The sequence below is a fragment of the Columba livia genome, chromosome 12 (genome assembly GCF_036013475.1).
Source record: "Columba livia isolate bColLiv1 breed racing homer chromosome 12, bColLiv1.pat.W.v2, whole genome shotgun sequence".
NCBI classification, from domain to species: Eukaryota; Metazoa; Chordata; class Aves; order Columbiformes; family Columbidae; genus Columba; species Columba livia.
Window position 1 is genome coordinate 5,245,342 of NC_088613.1, and position 18,208 is coordinate 5,263,549.

Sequence of the window (18,208 nt, forward strand, 5' to 3'; positions counted from 1 at the left end):
TTTTTGTCTCTTTCCCCTGTGGAGCTGGGTGTTACAAAAATGTACATCCTAAATGTCAGCTAAAGGCTAAGAAGCAAAGAGGAACCCTGCTATTGACTAAAGCATGCTTTAAATTGTACTCCATAAACACACTGTCCACAACAAGTCAAACCCTTAGCACCATTTCTAGCATTTAAAAACTAGTTCATGAAAAAAGAAGCTCCTTACAATAGCTGGTGTCTTTTCCAAGAAGGAGCAACAGTCATGCTGTTTATGAAGGATATAAGATAATTTCATGAAAGATGATGTGTATTTGAAATTTGTTTTCCTATTCACTTTGAGTTTAAAACAAAAGTGTTGAAATATTCTGTAACAGAAAGTTAAGAAAGGCAAATCACCCTCCACTCCATTACCTTGTGGTAAAACTGTTTGGTATTTACAATCCAATTGTTTAAAATTTGCAACAATTGATTTTTAAATAGTACACTCATTTTTATTGCATGCTTTTAGGCTGATAAATAGAGACTCAACACACTTTTTCCCAAAAAAAAATCTTGCAATAAGGTACTTCAGTTCTGGGAAAGCTTTTTCTCTCACTTTACTCCAAGTGGAGCTCCAGTACGATTGATGTAATTTTACAAAGTGTTTTGATTTGGATAAAACTACTCAATCTGACAGATTATCATTGTTTGTTTAATCGAAGCTCTTGCTAGCCCTGAAGTGCCTTTAATACCCATTTGCTTTGCAGGGGGGGACTTTGCTCCTGTATGCTACCTGGAGTACAAAACAGCAGCTCATTTAGGCAGGCCTAGTGGAACTTGACTTCTCTATTTATTTAAGCTGAGATGTCTGAGGTGGAGTGTGGCCATTTGCTTCACCCCTCAAAGTCACAACTGAAGAAAAACTGGGTGATTATTCACCTCTCACTTTATTGTTTGTGGGGTTTTTGCATGCATATTATAGCATTTCGCAGCAGGGATTTTGTCCTTGCAAATAAGTGTTTGTCCAAAAGAAAAAAACCCCAAGACAATCACATGCTATGTTTAAAAACAACAACAACAACAACCAGAATGCCATTCCCTCTGCTGTTGGGGAGCTGAAGGAAGGTCGACAGGTCAAGCTGCCTGCTTCAGCTCTCCAACCTCCCTTATGACTTGGGGCAATGTGTTGCCAAGTGTGTTTTCTGTGGGGGGTGGGTTGAGGTTTTTGGCAGCTGCATGGCTGTCACTGAGTTAGCAGCCGTCCCTCCCGACCTGCCCGTCTACGGGAGGTGGCCTGTGCCGATTCCTGCAGCCCAGCTCAGCAGAGCATGTTCAGCCAGAAGCTTGACATCTGCAGGCAGGAGAGGCTGGCAGGAGCAGACTGACAACATCTCCCACCGCTGATTGACCTTTAAAGAAAATACACATGGTTCTGGCACAGAGATGCCTGCTCCACGCTAGCAAATATTTACAGGGTCAGGCTCCTGATGATCTCAACATGCCATGTCAATCCTCTGCCCTCCACGGCCTGATTCACTCAGAAAGTGTTGACCTGTCTCCCATCCTCTTACCTTTGACGATGCCTTGCGGAGTCCGGGCTGTTTCTCAAGCGGAACTAAGAGGAGCAGGCACATCACATCATGCTGCTGCCTGCAGGCAGACCCTGCCTGTCACCCACAGTTTGACACCCCAAGTGCTCTTATGGGAGTGTGAGGCCATCTGCCACGGTACAACTTGTTGGCAGACATAAATACCCACAAACAAAGTATCTGCTTTTTCTTTCTGGTATTTGGGTGTCAACTTTTTTTTCCACCCAATACAGCTGCACGCAAATTATTGCCGTGTAACACATTTACTGTGAAATCCCGTAGTGTTAGTTGTCCTATGGAAACAATTGCTTCTGGTTACTTGGTGCTGACATGACAAAGCACACACGGCACAGAAAGATGTGTTGCAGTGGCTGGAAAGATAATGGCATGTGACCTCAAAATGTGTCAGCAAATGTTAATGAGATTTGTGGCAATGCTGTTCCTGAGCTTGTACAGAAAACAGATTTCTAGTGAAGGACGGGGCATTTTGTGTTCTATGGGAGTGACCCCATGAAAACCTGTCCATGTCTGGGACAGCAGTAAAGAATCAACTAATTTGGATGGGCTGCTGCACTGGCAACCGACTGCAGCATATGGAAGAGATCTTGGAGACCTTACTCTGGTTTCTTCCAAGCTGTGATGAGCTGGAGTAATTCCACCCACTCCACTAGAGTCAGCGTCAAGCAAAGGGCAGGATCGGATCCCATTTCTGGTTCAAACCTGTGTGTCTCTACTAAACCCAATTGCAGACAGATTCCTTTTTTATACCACAGAAGTTGTTTCAGAAGACTCAAGGCAAGGAATTTTAAGAATATGCTGAGAAGTGGCTATTGGAATAGAGAGAAAACATTTAGAAATATTTCCCATTTTGTGATCATTCAAGTAATACCTGTCCGTTATACAAAGGCTTTGTACATCAGTAGTGCACAAGATCAGAACTTGAAATTAAAGGTATGCAGAGGGAGCTTGGTATGAGGATTGCTTAGAAGAAGCCTCAAGAGCAAATATACTGTTACCTTAGATGAATACTAAACATTCTGCTTAACATGTTGCTAGGATAGGCTTCCATTTTGTGAGTGGAAAACATATGCAGATGCATCAAAAATATTTTGATAGAGACATAGAAAGAAATTTTAAAATTATTTAAAGTACATAGGATCTCTTATATCAAATGCCACATTAGTAGAATTCTCATATCTAGCTATCAAAAATTGAAAATGTTAAATACTGTTATAAAATACTTACTATAAAAATGTCATATATAATATTCATTACACATAAAAAAAGAAATCAGTATGTCTAAGTCAGTTTAATCACAACCATTATGAGGGCTAAAACCTTTTGCAATAAAATCCTAGTAAAATAAAATATTTAGCAGTGCTATATTTTCTCTTTTTTTTTTTTTTTTTTTCTTTCTACTCTTTCAGTCACCACATAAGTGATGAGATTATTTTTCTGTTTGGTCAATGGTTAACACAGAATGTGACATCTGACAGCTGCCATGGAGTTGTTACTTAGCCCTTGCATAGTGACATTCAAACCTAGTTCATATATTGAGGAGCAATGTGGATTTGTTCAAACATGCTTAGTGTCCCTCGTTGCCTGTGTAAATCCATGCATGCCAAAAGACATACATTGACTTTCCTCTGTGGCCTGTCCAGCTATATACAACCTGAAAATATTTGGTAAAAATGTAAACCCTGCCTTTATTACTGTATAAATTAATTCTTAAGTACCAACATCACTTTGCTCTCATCCTAATGCTAGTGTTGCTTTGTATTATGATCTATTTACCTAGAATTTAAAGCTGAAGGATTTTCATTCTCATTTCAGCTGGAGAAGTTCGGCAAAGCAGTGAATTATGCTGATGCTGCCCTCTCCTTCATCGAGTGTGGGAATGCTATGGAGCGAGATCCATTAGAAGCTAAATCTCCATACACCATGTACTCAGAGACTGTGGAACTCATCAGGTTAATGTCCTTTCTGTGATCATTTTCATAATCTCATTTCAGTCATAATTAGAACCTGCTATGTTTTAAAAAATACCATTTCGACGTATTAATGATTTGTCCAAGGCATCTTCATCTCAGAAGTCATCATAATTAGTTCTTGCCATTTTATTAATGTCATGGAAAATTTATAATTGATGGACACTGCTTTTATAAATTATCCCCTTTAGAGGTTATAATGTGAGTGTTATAATTTGCAATATTCATAAAATTAAAATTGAAATGTAGTGGGTGGAAGTAAAGTATAGTAATTTCACTGTTTGGCAATGACACTTGTCTTTTAAAAGGTGTACTTTTATAATTCAAAACATTAAAGTGAGTCTATCAGGATTTATATTACAAACCCTGGTTTTAGAGGTTTATAACTTGGCTGTTAAAAAAAAAAAGGTGAAATTGACACATGAGATCATAGCCAGAGAGGAAGCATTCTGCATGTATTGTATTTTAAAAGTATATTTTTAAATGCTAAAGGAATGTGAACCAGCTGAATCGGTTTTAATACAGTTTTGTAGACTCATAGATGAGAATATGAATGAAAGAGCCTTTACTTATTAATAAAATGTCTGAATTATTATTTTTAAATCTGTTGCTGTTCCCTATAGCTGTTTCATAGTGTTGCCTCTGTAGAAATAACAGTCTCCTGAGTAACTAAGGGCTTGTTTGCTTTGCTTGTGCAAATTATCAAAGTTAAATGAAACAGGATTAAATTTACCTGTAAGTAGAACAACAGGATTTTTCCTCTTCACTGTGATGCACCTTTGCTTTCCCCAGTGTATACTGGGAATATCACCATTAATGTCAGTGTAATTACTGGCAGTTTACACAAGGGAAAGAAAAGGAGGCAAATGAGGCCCTAAATGTTTGTGTTTTAATATGACAAACGTTGGGCTTTTAACCTGAAAGATTTTAATGTGCCCGATTCACTATTAGGGACTGCCAAAAATAATGCATGTTTTACACATTGAATAAGTGGGTATTTACATAATAAAATATATCAAATCTTAAGAAGCTTTACTCTCAGGTAAATAATATGCCTGTTAAATAATTAAATACATGTTTTTACATTTTACACTTCATAAAGAGAAGAAGAAAATCTAAAGAGATTAGTCAACACAAAAATGATGATAAATTGTATTTAAAGAAACCTTTAAAGAAGTGACTGCTTCTTCACAGGAGCCTGCATTTATTTTTACGTTTTAAGAAAACGACCTGTCACAGTTGAAAATGTTGTTCCTCAGTCCAACAGTCAGTTCACAAGTGGATGGACCAAAAATGTTCACTCATTCAAGAGCCACAGGCCACATGATAGATAGACCTTGGCATGGAAGCAGCAACTGAACTGCTTTTGGATTGCTTTTTGAACTGCGTTTGGCTATAGAAGAATCTGGAGGGCTTTATTACAGTAGATCTCCAATTTCTAAATAGCTAAAGTTGGGTGAGATTAATTCCACCACCTGCCATCAAAGGTAGAGCTTAATTTACAAGTTCGTGTACAGCACCTTACAGGCAGCCAATGAGAGACTGATTTGCCTGTTTAATTGCTGTTGATGGTCACACATGGAGAAAGGTGGTTGCCCGGGTGAGCAGCAGGTTGGTGCAAGTTCAGTAAACTCCATGGACAAATACACAATTCTTGTGGGTGCTGAATGTACAAAACAAGTATGCACCCGTGCACACACGCTTTCTCAATGTAGCGCCTAATGTTAACATAGATTTTTACTGTGAGATAAGAAATAGAAGGAGGTATTTCTTATTTTTACTCCTCCTTTCATCAGAGGCACCATTTTTCCTTTTTGTATTTGTTTTCCCCGAGTATCTTCATCAGACACCAATTTGTGAAAGCAAGTGAAGTGTCAAAGATATTGGGAATATCAGATCTGACCAGGCAAGGTGTTTTAAGTTGATGGTAATGCTAAAATCCCTGACGTAATACTGATAATCCCAAAGAGACATATATCTTTGTGTTTGATCGGTTTCATTCAGTATGACTGGAACACCGATACCAGAGAGCAGGTGCGATAGGACATGGAAGGAGCCCATTAGGTGGTGGACTACAGCTGCAGGAAGATGATGAGGGTGGTGGGAGGAAGGCAGAGCAAGAGCAGCACTGCCTGCACTCCATTACCTCCGTGTAAATGAGAACTCATCAGGACTGCCTGGATACCTTAAAACTTTCTTACGCAACGCTGAACCCTATTACTTATTCTAACACAAGTACCTGTGAAATTGCATTAGGGCTCAGAACAATGATTTTATGCGATGAATTGATTTTCAAGAGGCTAAATGCATGGAATGGAGTATGCTTAGTTAAAAGAAAAAAAAAAAGAGGAGGTAGGAATACTCAATTTTGATCACCCAAATGCTGGACAGAAGCAATTAAATAGAGAGGGAAGACAAAGTACACAAGACTCATAAATTAATGGACCGAAGAATTTGAAAAGCTGTGAACAAGACCTTTCCTGTATTTAAAACTGTTTTCTATATAAAATATATTAAAAGCTCTGAGGAAGCATTTATGAGAAGGGTGTTGAAGGTATTATTCAAGCCCGAAGTAGTGTATGTAAAACCTGGTTATATATTACTCTGCTCTTCAGTACATACAGGGCCAGGATTTTATGCTTCTGCCCAATGCTCATCACGATGTTTGCAGGACTCAGGATGATGGCTGGCTATGATAAATTAATATGCCCAAGAATAGTTCTCCTTGTTGGCCCAGAAAATGGGTTTATGATTTACTTTAGCCCTTCAGATTTTAAGTGGTTCTTTCTGTTGAATTTTACATTGATCTAATCGTTATAGAACAATGTGGTCACTAACTATTGCAGTTGGAGAAGAATACCTATGTGCGGCTGTTATTTTTCAAAGTGTCACTTGTATTCCTGGAAACACCTTAACTCTCAGTTTCTTCTCTCCCCACCTTTCTGACAAGGTATGCAATGAGACTCAAGAATTTCACAGGCTCTTCTGCCACAGAAGGGGACAAGAAATTAGCAGTTTTATGGTAAGTCCCCTTGCGACAATGAGACAAGCAGCTAAAATCTTAAGGAGGACTTTAAAAGTACTGAATTACTTAAGCAGCTTACAGAAGATCATTATTCTTGTTTTCCATTAAACTATTAAAGGATAACTAATGGATTTCTTCAGCAGCTGACTAAACATTTATTCTTCTAATTTATACTCTTATCAAGATGGGATTTTAATGCTTTTGACCACTTTTTTTTCCTTTCTCCATTTGCTTACATTTCAAAATCTAACCTTAGAACAGAAACTGCAAAATATAGGTCAGCATATTTTTTTTCACAGTCTATAGGTTTCATTAAGCAATGGAATTAACATAATCCTTTCCTAATTACCACAGCTACCGATGCTTATCACTTCTCTACTTGAGAATGTTTAAACTAAAGAAGGACCATGCTATGAAGTACTCCAGATCTCTGATGGAATATTTTAAGGTAATCTTTATTCCATTTAATTTATTGATATGAAATGAAATTCATACCAGCACTGAGAGCTCTCACAAGTATAACTGCAGTACTTAAAAGTCCCACGTTTAACCTCTCCCCTGGGAAATGCAGACAGGATGACTGTCGGGGGGTGGGGACAGAAGTGATTTGGGGGATTTTTGGATTAGTCACTCGATTCAAAGGACCATACTCAGTAATTCTACTAAAATAACATTATTCTCAACACCATGTAGTGTTTATACAAGTTTCTCTAAAGGAAACTGATTCTTTCAAGATTTCATTATGCAGGTGGCTATGAACTGACCTCCAATGAACCATAATAAAGCAATTATTTAGGCTTTAGTTCATTAAATTTAGATTTTAAATTCGATGATGTTTGCTCAACCTTATTGCACATTCAGAGATTTCTCCTTTTATTTCTGTGGAACTTCAAATTGCCTTATCCACATGTTGAAAGATTGCCGTTACCTTGAATGGAGTGGAATCAGCTGATTGTCATGACTCGATGATGTTTTCCTTTACCTTGTCAAATGCTGTTTACCCGTTGTAACAATGACAAGTCCTCACCATTCCTAAATTAATAGCGAAACAGAATGTTTCTTCAGCTCTGCCAAGGTTTTGATGTTTATATTTTATTGGTTAATGCTGTTTGAAGCACACATTAATTCTTGTGCTTTATTACTACATATTATTCTGTAATTATGTAATTATACTGGTTTGTCAGCCCATCAGTCTTTTTTTGTTGGGTTTTTTTCAGCCTCTGTGAATTTGTTCCAGGCTTTGACATATTAGTACTGCAAACTGGTAAAATGTTTAACACTGCAGTTTTAATATTTTCGTGTAAATGGTGCCAAAATGATCCTTCTGCTGTAAAGCCCCACAACTATCACGCTGACAACCACCACTTAGTCCTGACATCCCCAGTGTCCTGTGTGTGTGTGTGTGTCCCTCTGTTAACTTCAGTAATGTTACTCCTGATCTCCTGCTTAAATTGAGGCTCTTCTGGAGCCCTTAGGAGTGCCCTTGTTGTACTCAACAGCGTTTTCAGTCAGGGATTTGCACAACAAATTACATTTGAACTAGACACATTCATAGCCTCAGCATTTTCATGAAATATACTCCATCCACTTCAATTTTTCTGGGGTGAATGTAGATTGTCTCTTAAAATAAGGTTATTAGACAAATCATTTTATAAACTTTTTCTGTAGAAAGTAATGAATTCTTTTTTAAAAAATAATAATAAAAAAGGAGGCGGGGGGGATTCTTTCACCCCTTAAGGTCACTTTCTCTAACTTTGCAAATAGGCCCAATGAAGAACATATTACTACTCCCAGCATAAGACCATTTTACTGCACCTGCACAGAGAAAATGTCTTTTAACCTAAATAAAAATAAGAGAAATAAATTTAAAATGTAATAAAATAGACAAATCAGGAATGCTGGTTTTAGGCATCCAGTTGGAACTGAGTATTTCAGCTAATGGTACTGTCTATGTGCTATGGGCCCTGTAACTACAAGTAGTGTTTGAGTGTGTGCAGATTCTACGTTCAGGATCTTTTCGTAGTAAAGGCATAGGATGGGAAAAGAAAAGAATGGGAGCTATTAACTGCACGTTAGTTTTGTGTTATTGCACAGTGTTTTCTGTGTTCACTAGCAAGAATCTGTAATACAAATGAAACAGATTAACTATTTGAATAGGGTTGTTATTCAACATTTTGCACAGTTTTAAGTGTGACAAGCAGCCCACTGCTTGCAGCAGAGCTGGAGAGGAATTTTTTGGCAGAGTTGTTTTTCATACTTTTCCTCAGAAATGCTGCTTTGTCCAAATTGAATCCGTTTGCAGACAGAACTGGTTCTGATTAATTTCCAGTTAAAAGTTTCAAATTTGTATTTTTGACAATTCAAAACAAAAAAACAACCATTTAACCATAAAAGCAGTTTTGAAATTTAGAGACAATGTGGAGTAAAATATAACTAATATGATAATTTTTAAAAAATTTAAATAAAACTTTTAGATTAGCAGAAGTGGCATCCTTTGATGTAATTCACCTAAAAGTTTGAGGAAGATTATTATGGTTTTGAAAATGTGTTGTTGCTAGTCATTGGCAAAAAAGTATTTCAAGTGTTTTCATTATCACGTAAGTATCCTCAATCAAGATGTCTTTTTAATCTTGAGAGATCTAGTGTTTTTCTCCAGATACTGTTGGAAACAATCCCCAGGCAGTAGAAACTAACATTGAAGCTGCTTCTTCATCCCCAAAGACTTTTCAGGGGAGTTTAGGATTTCCCTCCTTCTTACGTATGCGTGGGTGGCATAAATATAATATGTACTACGTATGCTCTGTACTGCAAAACACTCCATTTCATGCTCACGTCTTTAATGAAACACGGTGTTGTGCTGTATAAGCACACACAGGTAAAGCCAGTATCATGATTTGGTCAGTGTTTTCAGCTTTGGTCAATATTGTTTGGCAAGTTGAGCTGTGTTTTAGAAGCCAAGTGTAGGATTTTGATCCCAGAGGCATCTATGTGACCTTGGGCCATGCCCTGGACTGCTCTGTGCTCCACTGAACCTCTGTGCCTCAGATGCAAAACAGCAATTACAGTAACCAGATGAATCTTGTAATAGCGACGGTAATACTTTGCAGAGAACTTGTAAAATTGGATTGAATTTTCACTGTGCATGCTGACTCCTCTGCAAGGGAGCTCAGAGTGATTGTTTTCAGAAAGCAAACATAGATAGCTGCAGCCCTGATCCTATCACTTTTTATGGGAACTAAGTAATGCACCACCCAGTCTGAGCAAAACTGGAAAAATCTGGGCTTTATTCTTGCTGGGCAATCTTTTTGTACAGGGTTGTACAAGGTGCTACACAGACGTGAAAGGCAGAATGAGTAAGCAGGTAAGGAAAGTCAATTTGTGCAAATAAAATACATAAAAACAAGGGCAGTTAAGCAGATCCTTACTAGAAGTTTTATTTCCACTGCTATCTGAATCCCAAGCCACCTACCCTGGCAACTTGGGAGGGATTAATTTTGTTAGGGCATCAACCCGAATTCTTTTTGTTTCTTACTAAACGATTGCATGTCCCCCTAAAGATAAGTCATTTGCACTCTGAAGAAATTACTTTGTAGAAAATGTTTCAGTAGTAATTAAACCACTTTTTTGTGAACTACTTCTGCTTTTACTGGAAATTTACTGTATTCTGTCTTTCATCAAGTGAGTTTCAAGCTACTGGTTGGAACCTACCAATCACCCACCAGCCATTTAATTATGGGACTGATGCACAGAGCTGTTCCGCTACGTACACTATAGCTCTTGCAACAAAAACAGGGAGTGTGGAGCCTTGCGTCATCAGTATTCATGTACTTGTGTCACCTTTATTTACATTTTGGTTTTGTACTTACAGAACTCTTCAAAAGCCTCACAGGCCCCCTCACCTTGGGGCGGCAATGGAAAGTGAGTATTTTCTGCTGAGTGCTTCTGTCTGGGAACAAGTGGTTCCAAGAGGCGGGGGGGGGAATGTTTTGGTGCCTCTAAAGGCACAGGACAGGACATGACTCAGTGGTTTTGGAGCTACAGGTACATTTCAAATAGAAAGGTAGAAAATGTTCATCTGGGCTACAGAACTGATCTTACAGCTGCCTTGGGCTTGTGGGGGTGAGGGGCTCCCACTGGACTGAATCAGGTACCAATGTGAGCCGTCTGGTGTGGGTGGGAAGGAAGAGCTGAAACACCTTCATCTTTGTGCAAAAATCTGTGCTGAATTCTTTGACGGTTTTCTTCTCGAGCCAAATGAAGGCCATAAAAATATCTGTTAATTAGCTAGCAAGTACCATGTCATTTCAGGAAGCCAAAGTAAAGTTAACCTTCATTGCAATGATTTTTCAATGATTCGTTCAGTAATGAAAGACCAATGAATATTTCATTGATATATGGTAAGTGCTGAAGGTGTAATAGTGGTGAAAATGTGAAGGCACTTAGTCAACCAATTATCAGTGGCTTTATTCTAACGTTAAAACACCTTCACCCCAGATAGGAAGTCGGGATAATGCAATTAAGATCTGCTGTTCAATGGAGGTGCATTGTTTCTGCAGCCTTGCCTTTATCTTGCAATGTCTTTTGCCACCTGACATATTCCTCCTGCTCATGGCCACACATAGAGATAGAGCTAAAACAAAGGTGAAGGACTTTACCTTTCTTTCCTTCTTTATTTGAGTAGGCTGAATTCTAGGTGAAAATCATTATTGTTAATGGTCTCTTTCTGGTGGTTCATAAGAAGAAGAGACTGCTAGACGTTTCTGAGGAACCACATAAAGAAACAAAGTAATAAAATGGATTGAAGTTTAGCACACAAAGAATTGAAGTTTTCCAATAGACTGTGCAAAATCAAAAATGACAACATTTTGCTTAAAGGAAAGTATTGTCTTAGATAATTCAAAATATTTTGGTGAACGTATACACACATACACTAAATCCATGAAGTTATTTTGGATGTGTGTGTGTATAAAGATATTTCAGTATAGATTATAACACAAACTAAAGTGATGAAATACAAAATCACTTTAAACAAAACTCAAAAAGATAATTTAACGTTGGAAGAACATCTACTAATTTAAATTATTCAATATACGCCAGTTTTTCAAGGCATTTAAATGTCAGTGAAACCTTGTATTGCAGTAAAAATGCAGTAAGGTCTACATGAAGCTTTAGTGCCTAAATAGACCACTGGAGCATTACAACTCTTTTGGTCTCTAAGGAAGTGACTCATACCTAAAAATGTCATGGAACAGAAGCTACACTTTTATTCCTGTCCTATAATAGACCCCTATGAAGTGTGTGCTCTGCAGGTGATGACATCTCCCTTGATATTTCAAGGAGGTGGTTAGGTGTCCAGGATTTAGAATCAGTGGGTTTTGACTTGAGGGGAAGAAAATTATTGTCCAGCCACAATATAGGCAGCAGCAACCCAGCATTCAGGTCAGCATCACTTCTAACAGAACACCCAGCTGATCGGTCTCTTCCCACTAACTTTGGAAATAAGGAACTAAAGCTCTGAAAGTGCACATCTCTCTCTTTTGTTCGGAGAAGGAAGTACTTGATGTGGAAGAATAACTGAATATGACAAGGCCTTGTTATAATGGTGTTATTATGACACACAAATAGCACAGTCCACACTCAGGTCTTTGGTCCCCTCTGTCTGGAGTCTCGGAAGGAAGAAAAGCTCTCCAGCTGGCTCAGAGTTGCCATGTATCTCAGATGTCTCTTGTTGGCCCCAAGGATTGTCATGGGCCTGGTGCTGCCACTGGCAGCATGTGCTCTGCCTTCCCCCCTTCCCTGGGGCTTCTGGCTCCACAGTTTCCTCTTATTCTCATCTCAATTTGTACCAGATGGGAAGAGAAGTTGCACCACAGAGGGGAGACCAAACACCATCAGGGTGTGGTACCACTGGAGACAGATTGGCAGCCTGGTTCAGAATGGACACACAGCAGGGTATTCTTAGACCTTTCTTTTAACAAAGCAAAACTTATCCATTGCCATGAAATAGATCTCAAATCGTCAAAAATCTCAGCTTGGCTTACTGGAATTTCTGACCACTTTGTTTTGAAAGGGTTGTGAACCTCTACAAAGTTGGCCTGAGTTCCAGGCTGGCAATGAAACAAATTTTCCCTGGTTTCATTACAGAAATGTTTCCCACCTTTAGCGACAGAAAGCACAAAATAGAGAGATTTAATAGACTCACCACAGTAATAATGGCTGTGCACAACAGGGTAAATCCAATGAACAATGTGCTTTATTTGGCAGAAGTGCGTCAGCTTGTTGTAAGTGGCTGTAACAAAATGCTCCTGGTCCCTGCAGATGCTTATGGTTTTTAACTGCTCCCAGACCTAATCTAGTATAGTTCAGCTCTTCTGTGCATTAAAGACACTGTGGCATGTCAAATAACCAGGATGTTTTGAGACTTAAAAATAAAACATTTGTGCCGTAGGACATGCTTACGCTATAACACATAAGTTGTGTTAAAAAGCACTCACTGCTGAATTAACGCCGTCTCTAGCTCTGGAAAAATAATCTATCGCGTCTTGAGGAGCTTGTTGTTGAGCGTAGGCAATAGCACTGCTAGAAAACCTGCAGCAAAAGCTGTTGCTGCAAATGCTTTCTAGCCCAAGGCCGTGCCGTGGCAGCAGCCAGCCTGTCCTGCAGCACCTGCAGGGCACCAGCGCAGCAGGTCTGTGCCCACGCTGCGTGTTCAGGACCATTGATGGTGGCTTGTAAAGCCAAGAGGAGGAGCCTTTGTGCCCTGAGTTTGGATCAAGTCCATGATGAGGCTGAGTGCTCAATGCTGTTGCACAGCACGAGGCATCAGCAGCCGCCTGTAGAGAGGGGCTGCAGCATCCCTGTCTGGAGAGTTTTGGTGTCTTTGCTTCACACAGAGAGTACCAGGAGCATCTTGGTCTTGCCTTTCAAGCGTATTCCACAGCAAATCGAATGCATTTGTTTAGGTAAGTGGTTCCAAATGGGGGCAAGAGAAGACATTTTTGGAACTCTTAATCTTATTCACTGAGACAAATTTTCAAAGGGAGTAGCTCTATGTGAGGGTTGAGTGCTGCATAGCAATAAACATGAGCTTGATGTGCTGACCTCCACACTGCCTGCAGCCAGCAGGTGATTCCGAATTGCTGGTGTTAGAATTAAAGGAAAATCCATATTAGAACATTAGTGCTGCACTAAGTAGGTAACTTAAAACACTGCTCTATACAAAAACTGTGCAGATGAACTGCGGGCAATTAGAAACAAATCTCCATAGCCAGTCTTAAAGAATCCTATAGAGGTATTCATAATCCTACAGTACCCTCAGCTCCTAATACTGCTCTGCAGGGTGCTTTTAAGACTTGCACTTTACTTATTGTGGTGACTGTATTTGGAGCAAACTGTCATTGTGTTTTCCACAAAATGCCTTGATAATAAGCCAATATTGCACATTGAGTGTTTTCTAACTGCCATTGCAGCTTCTGGCAGCAGGTAGAAAAATCATTACAGCTACGAGATACTTCTTTCTCTGAAAGATTGCTCTATTTTTATGATAGATTTTTTTTTTCTTTAATAACAGGTTCATTTATAGGAAGAATTAAATCTCTTTTTATTTTCAATCATTCCCAGTTTATAAGCTCTGCTTTCTCATAAAACCAGGAGATACTACTGCACATTCTCCCCTGACTAGGGTGTGGAGCTAATTTTTCAAGTGTATTTAGGATAGTCATGAAGTGGCGTATGTGAAGGGAACTCACTCTCCCTTTACCTCTCACAGGAGCACAGAAACACCATCGCCCATGTCCCTGAGCCCGTCTCCCGTCAACTCTGCTGGAAGCAGCGCGGGCACCGCCAGCTCCTCCTCGGCGGGGACCATCACCATCCCTCAGCGCATCCACCACATGGCTGCCAGCCACGTCAACATCACCAACAACGTCCTGCGGAGCTACGAGCACTGGGACATGGCTGACAAGCTGACTAAGGAGAACAAAGGTGCCTCACTCAGCTTCTTCCCTGTCCTCTTTGGCTCATCAGCTTGAGCTTTCTTTCCGTTCTTGTAGACGTTGTTGAGAATTGGACCCAGAACTACCTCATCGAAGAACACAACTGTGACAGCTTGAGCACACAGACCAAATCTGCTTGCTGGTCATTGTAGCCAATGCATATCTTCTCTTGTCAAGCACAGAGGGGGAATGTGTAACACACGCTGAACATGGGGTTATCAGAGCAGCTGGCAAAACGTTTAGCAAACATGGGCCCCAAGTGATGAGAGCTTTTGAGTCTGCAAATTCTTTCACAGTTTCAGCTTCTTGTAGAGCACTAAGGTTATTTTCAGATGGCTCTGTCAACTGGTTTAAGGTTATTAAAACGCTAGCTAGGATAGTAAGCAAACATCAGATGTTATGTTTATGCAGGGAATCCAATTAGGAGATGTCCACTGAAAGCCATGACCTTGATTCTCCTATGGCTGGATTGAAAATCTGCTTGTTTATTTCTAACAACAAAATGTAACTCTTTACCACAGTCATTTCAAAGGAGTTTTGGCAAGCAGTTTGTGACTGGCTGATATCGAATATAATGGAGTGGCTGAGATCTAACTAAAGGACAATTTCAGCCTGTTGTTGGCCAGCTGTGAACTTCCACATGATAATGTAATTATTCAGATTCCCGCTTTGGGCTTACACAAATCATTGACAAAGCTTTCTTTGACACTGGAGGTGCAGAGTCTAACTGGGAAATACTCTCGTCATGAATTGGCTCATTCTCTAAATTACACTGAGATTTCAGACGGCTGACTTTTCCTGACAAATGTGCTCACTGTATGCAGTTTGATCTTACTCCCATTAATGTCAGTGGCAAATTTCCAGTGATTTAGAGAAACTAAGCTTGAGATTTATAGAGTTTTATGTCTGAATGGTTGGTCATAATGATCTATCCGTGGATGAGGAACAATAATAGAAGTTCTGTCCAGTCCTCCCCACTGCTTCTTGTCTTTGTTCACATTGGTTAATTTAGTAGCAGTGCAGTCATTTTGGATTTTTTCCATAGCTGCATCCATTTTCACAAAATGTGAAAGTGATTCCCTGTCAAATGTACAGCAGAATGTTACAGTGGGGATGCAGAAGGATGCTCTGATAGGAGAAAGAGATGGCGATAATCTCGTAATTAGCCCTGTGTGTTGTGGAGTTGTTAGATGTTCTACTTGGTATTGAATCAAAATAGCTCAGGCATTCAGCCAGCAGACAGAAAATGTACCCAGCCACTGCTGTTATCAGTCATTGAGCTAGATGAGAAGAAACCTGCTGACTCTCTTTCTGCATTTTTGCCCCCCTACACTCTTCTTTGTTCTTGTTTTGATTTACGATCAAATAAACCAAATTCTGCAAAGCCATGTAGGAATAATCTTTATTCAGATGAGCAGTCCCTTTGACTTTGGCGGAACTGGATGCATGAGTAAGGGTTTCTCACATAAGCAAGACATCTAGGGTTGTGCTCTGTTCTTTCACACCTTGTTTTACAAACTGCAGCCATTACAGGGAATGGAAAGTTCATGTTACTTCAAATTTCATTTATTTTAAACCACTGGAGAGAGATCAGAGTTTCACACATTCTATAGCATCTCTCTTTGAATTTTGTCTAGAAAGATACTTCATTTCTAATTAAATAATCAATTTAAAGTTGCATGCTTAAATACCATTGAACTGCAATTTTAAAAATTAATCATGTAACAAAAAAAGTATATAAGAACTGCTGTGGTACTCTGAAGGTCTTTGTCATGTCACGTGATGGAATCCATCTACAGAGGGATATGTTTAAGACACGTTGACGTGAGAAATGTTACAGTATTTCATGAAACCTCGCTGTAATTATTTCCGTAGATGTCATCTACACCTCTCCAATAATTCAAAACGCCTATACCTTGCTGCCTGGGGCAGGACTCATCCCTTTGCCCACAGCTGGACCGGCTGTTGCAGAGCCCAAGCTCTGGTATGCTGGCGTGTGGATTGTGAGTTCAGAAATGCCCCGTGACGGCGAACAGGGCGGGTGCAAACCCCAGACTCTGCCCTCAGTCCCAGCGGAAGGACAGGTCTCTTGGCCTCTCGGGAGTTCGAGCAGTCAATTTGCCATAAAAAAATGACGTTATTTTTTTCCCTTGTTCCCAAAAGAATTGTCTCAAAAAGAAGGAAGCGAACCCAAACCCACACAGAAACCCACAATTAGGATAAAAAATGAATTTTCTTCTTTTTTTTTAAAAAAAAAGCACCACAGATCCAGCAGATCCAGTCACTACTTTCTTTTTTTCTTTTTGTGGTCAGCTCTCATTGTTTCTGTTGTCTTCTGGATCACGGGGTGTGTCTTGCCCAAGAACATGTCCCTGGTGAGATAATAGAGATGGGTATAAAAACGTGGCCCTATTGTTGCAGTTTCTAACAGCCTTTACCTCTGGGTCTTGCGGCCGTCATAGGTGTTTTTTAGCTCATGCCCATGCAGATACAAGGGATTTCTTCCATGTTGTAGGGGTTGTGCAGCCTCCCTTTGTCCACGACTGTCTGCTTAGGTTTTATGCTCCTCTGAGGATGCCTGCACGCTCCAGTTTGGACTTGACCCGTCTCCAGCTGGCCCAGAGAAGGAGACAGAAGCCTTTCTTGTCAGCCTGACAAAAGATGTGCCATTAAAATAAAAAGGCGTAGCAAGAGGGAGAACAGCGGAACTGTGACCCGCCAAGCTGATCTGGTTTGAAACGGAAAGCGGGACCATACTGCCGTGTACCCCTGGTCAAATCAGCCCGTGCCTGCAAGTTTAGAGTGTATGAGAGAATGGACGGAGTTTGTCATAAACTCTGCATTTGCAGCAGGCTGAGCTAAACTGCAGACTTCCCAAAGCCAACCCATGGGCTGGTTTGTGTTGAATCACATAGAGAGTTGTTCAAACTCTCACCTGACATTACCAAATCAGATCATTTTTTTAAACTTCCAAAGATAGCAGCACTTTACAGTAGAGAACTATCAGCTCTGTAGTGACAAAGGCCTGATCTTTCATGTATAAATTTAATAAATGGCTTCAGTGCTTGTAGCTTTTTCAAGAAATGTTAAACTGAAATTAGACTTTAAGGTGAATTCTCAGTGTTTAAAGCAATTATTACTTATTTGAGCCTAGAATGAGATTGCTGGAATGCAAGCAAGACACTGCATTATTTCACTTCTAAATGTATTGATTTTACACTGGAGGAGGGGGAATAAAAGACAGAGGAAGGAAGATTAAAAGTAACTGCTGGCTGCAGCATCTTAACCCGGCTGGTGATAGCCCTGAGCTTTCGTTGTGCTTGCCTCCAGCCAAATCACCTTGTGCTGTGATACTGCAGTAGCTCCCGAGCTGCCCAGGGTCAGGCTGTCAATACTTGGATAGAAAACCTCAAAGCAGCACTTAGTTGCTGAAGAAAGTACCGATAATGATTTTGTACCCAGCATCTGCTCTCCCAAACTGCAGCCAATACCGTGTGTTTGCTGGCTGAGTGCCACGCACTGGATTTTAGGTAGGGTGAAAATGTGAGGGCTCAGCCACCGCTTATTGGGATCATTGGTTGTTATCTGAGCTCTGAGGGGCACTTAACCATGTGTGGGCTCACGCTCGCCTAAAAATAGTGTAAGTGTTGTA

The 18,208-nt window shown here is 39.9% G+C and overlaps 1 protein-coding gene across 6 annotated transcripts in view; it reads left to right on the forward strand.

Annotated features, from left to right (window-relative positions):
• The window catches only part of AFF2 (ALF transcription elongation factor 2), a 333,925-nt gene that overhangs the window by 305,731 nt on the left and 9,986 nt on the right, over window positions 1-18,208 (forward strand). For 4 of the 6 annotated variants that reach the window (XM_065077475.1, XM_065077476.1, XM_065077477.1 and 1 more), the window contains exons 16-21: window positions 3,383-3,519; window positions 6,488-6,559; window positions 6,917-7,010; window positions 9,876-9,923; window positions 10,431-10,480; window positions 14,331-14,545. In XM_065077475.1, coding sequence (XP_064933547.1) covers window positions 3,383-3,519; window positions 6,488-6,559; window positions 6,917-7,010; window positions 9,876-9,923; window positions 10,431-10,480; window positions 14,331-14,545 — 616 coding nt within the window. The remainder of the gene's footprint in view (window positions 1-3,382; window positions 3,520-6,487; window positions 6,560-6,916; window positions 7,011-9,875; window positions 9,924-10,430; window positions 10,481-14,330; window positions 14,546-18,208) is intronic. The other 2 variants (XM_065077479.1, XM_065077478.1) reach the window with 1 other exon arrangement.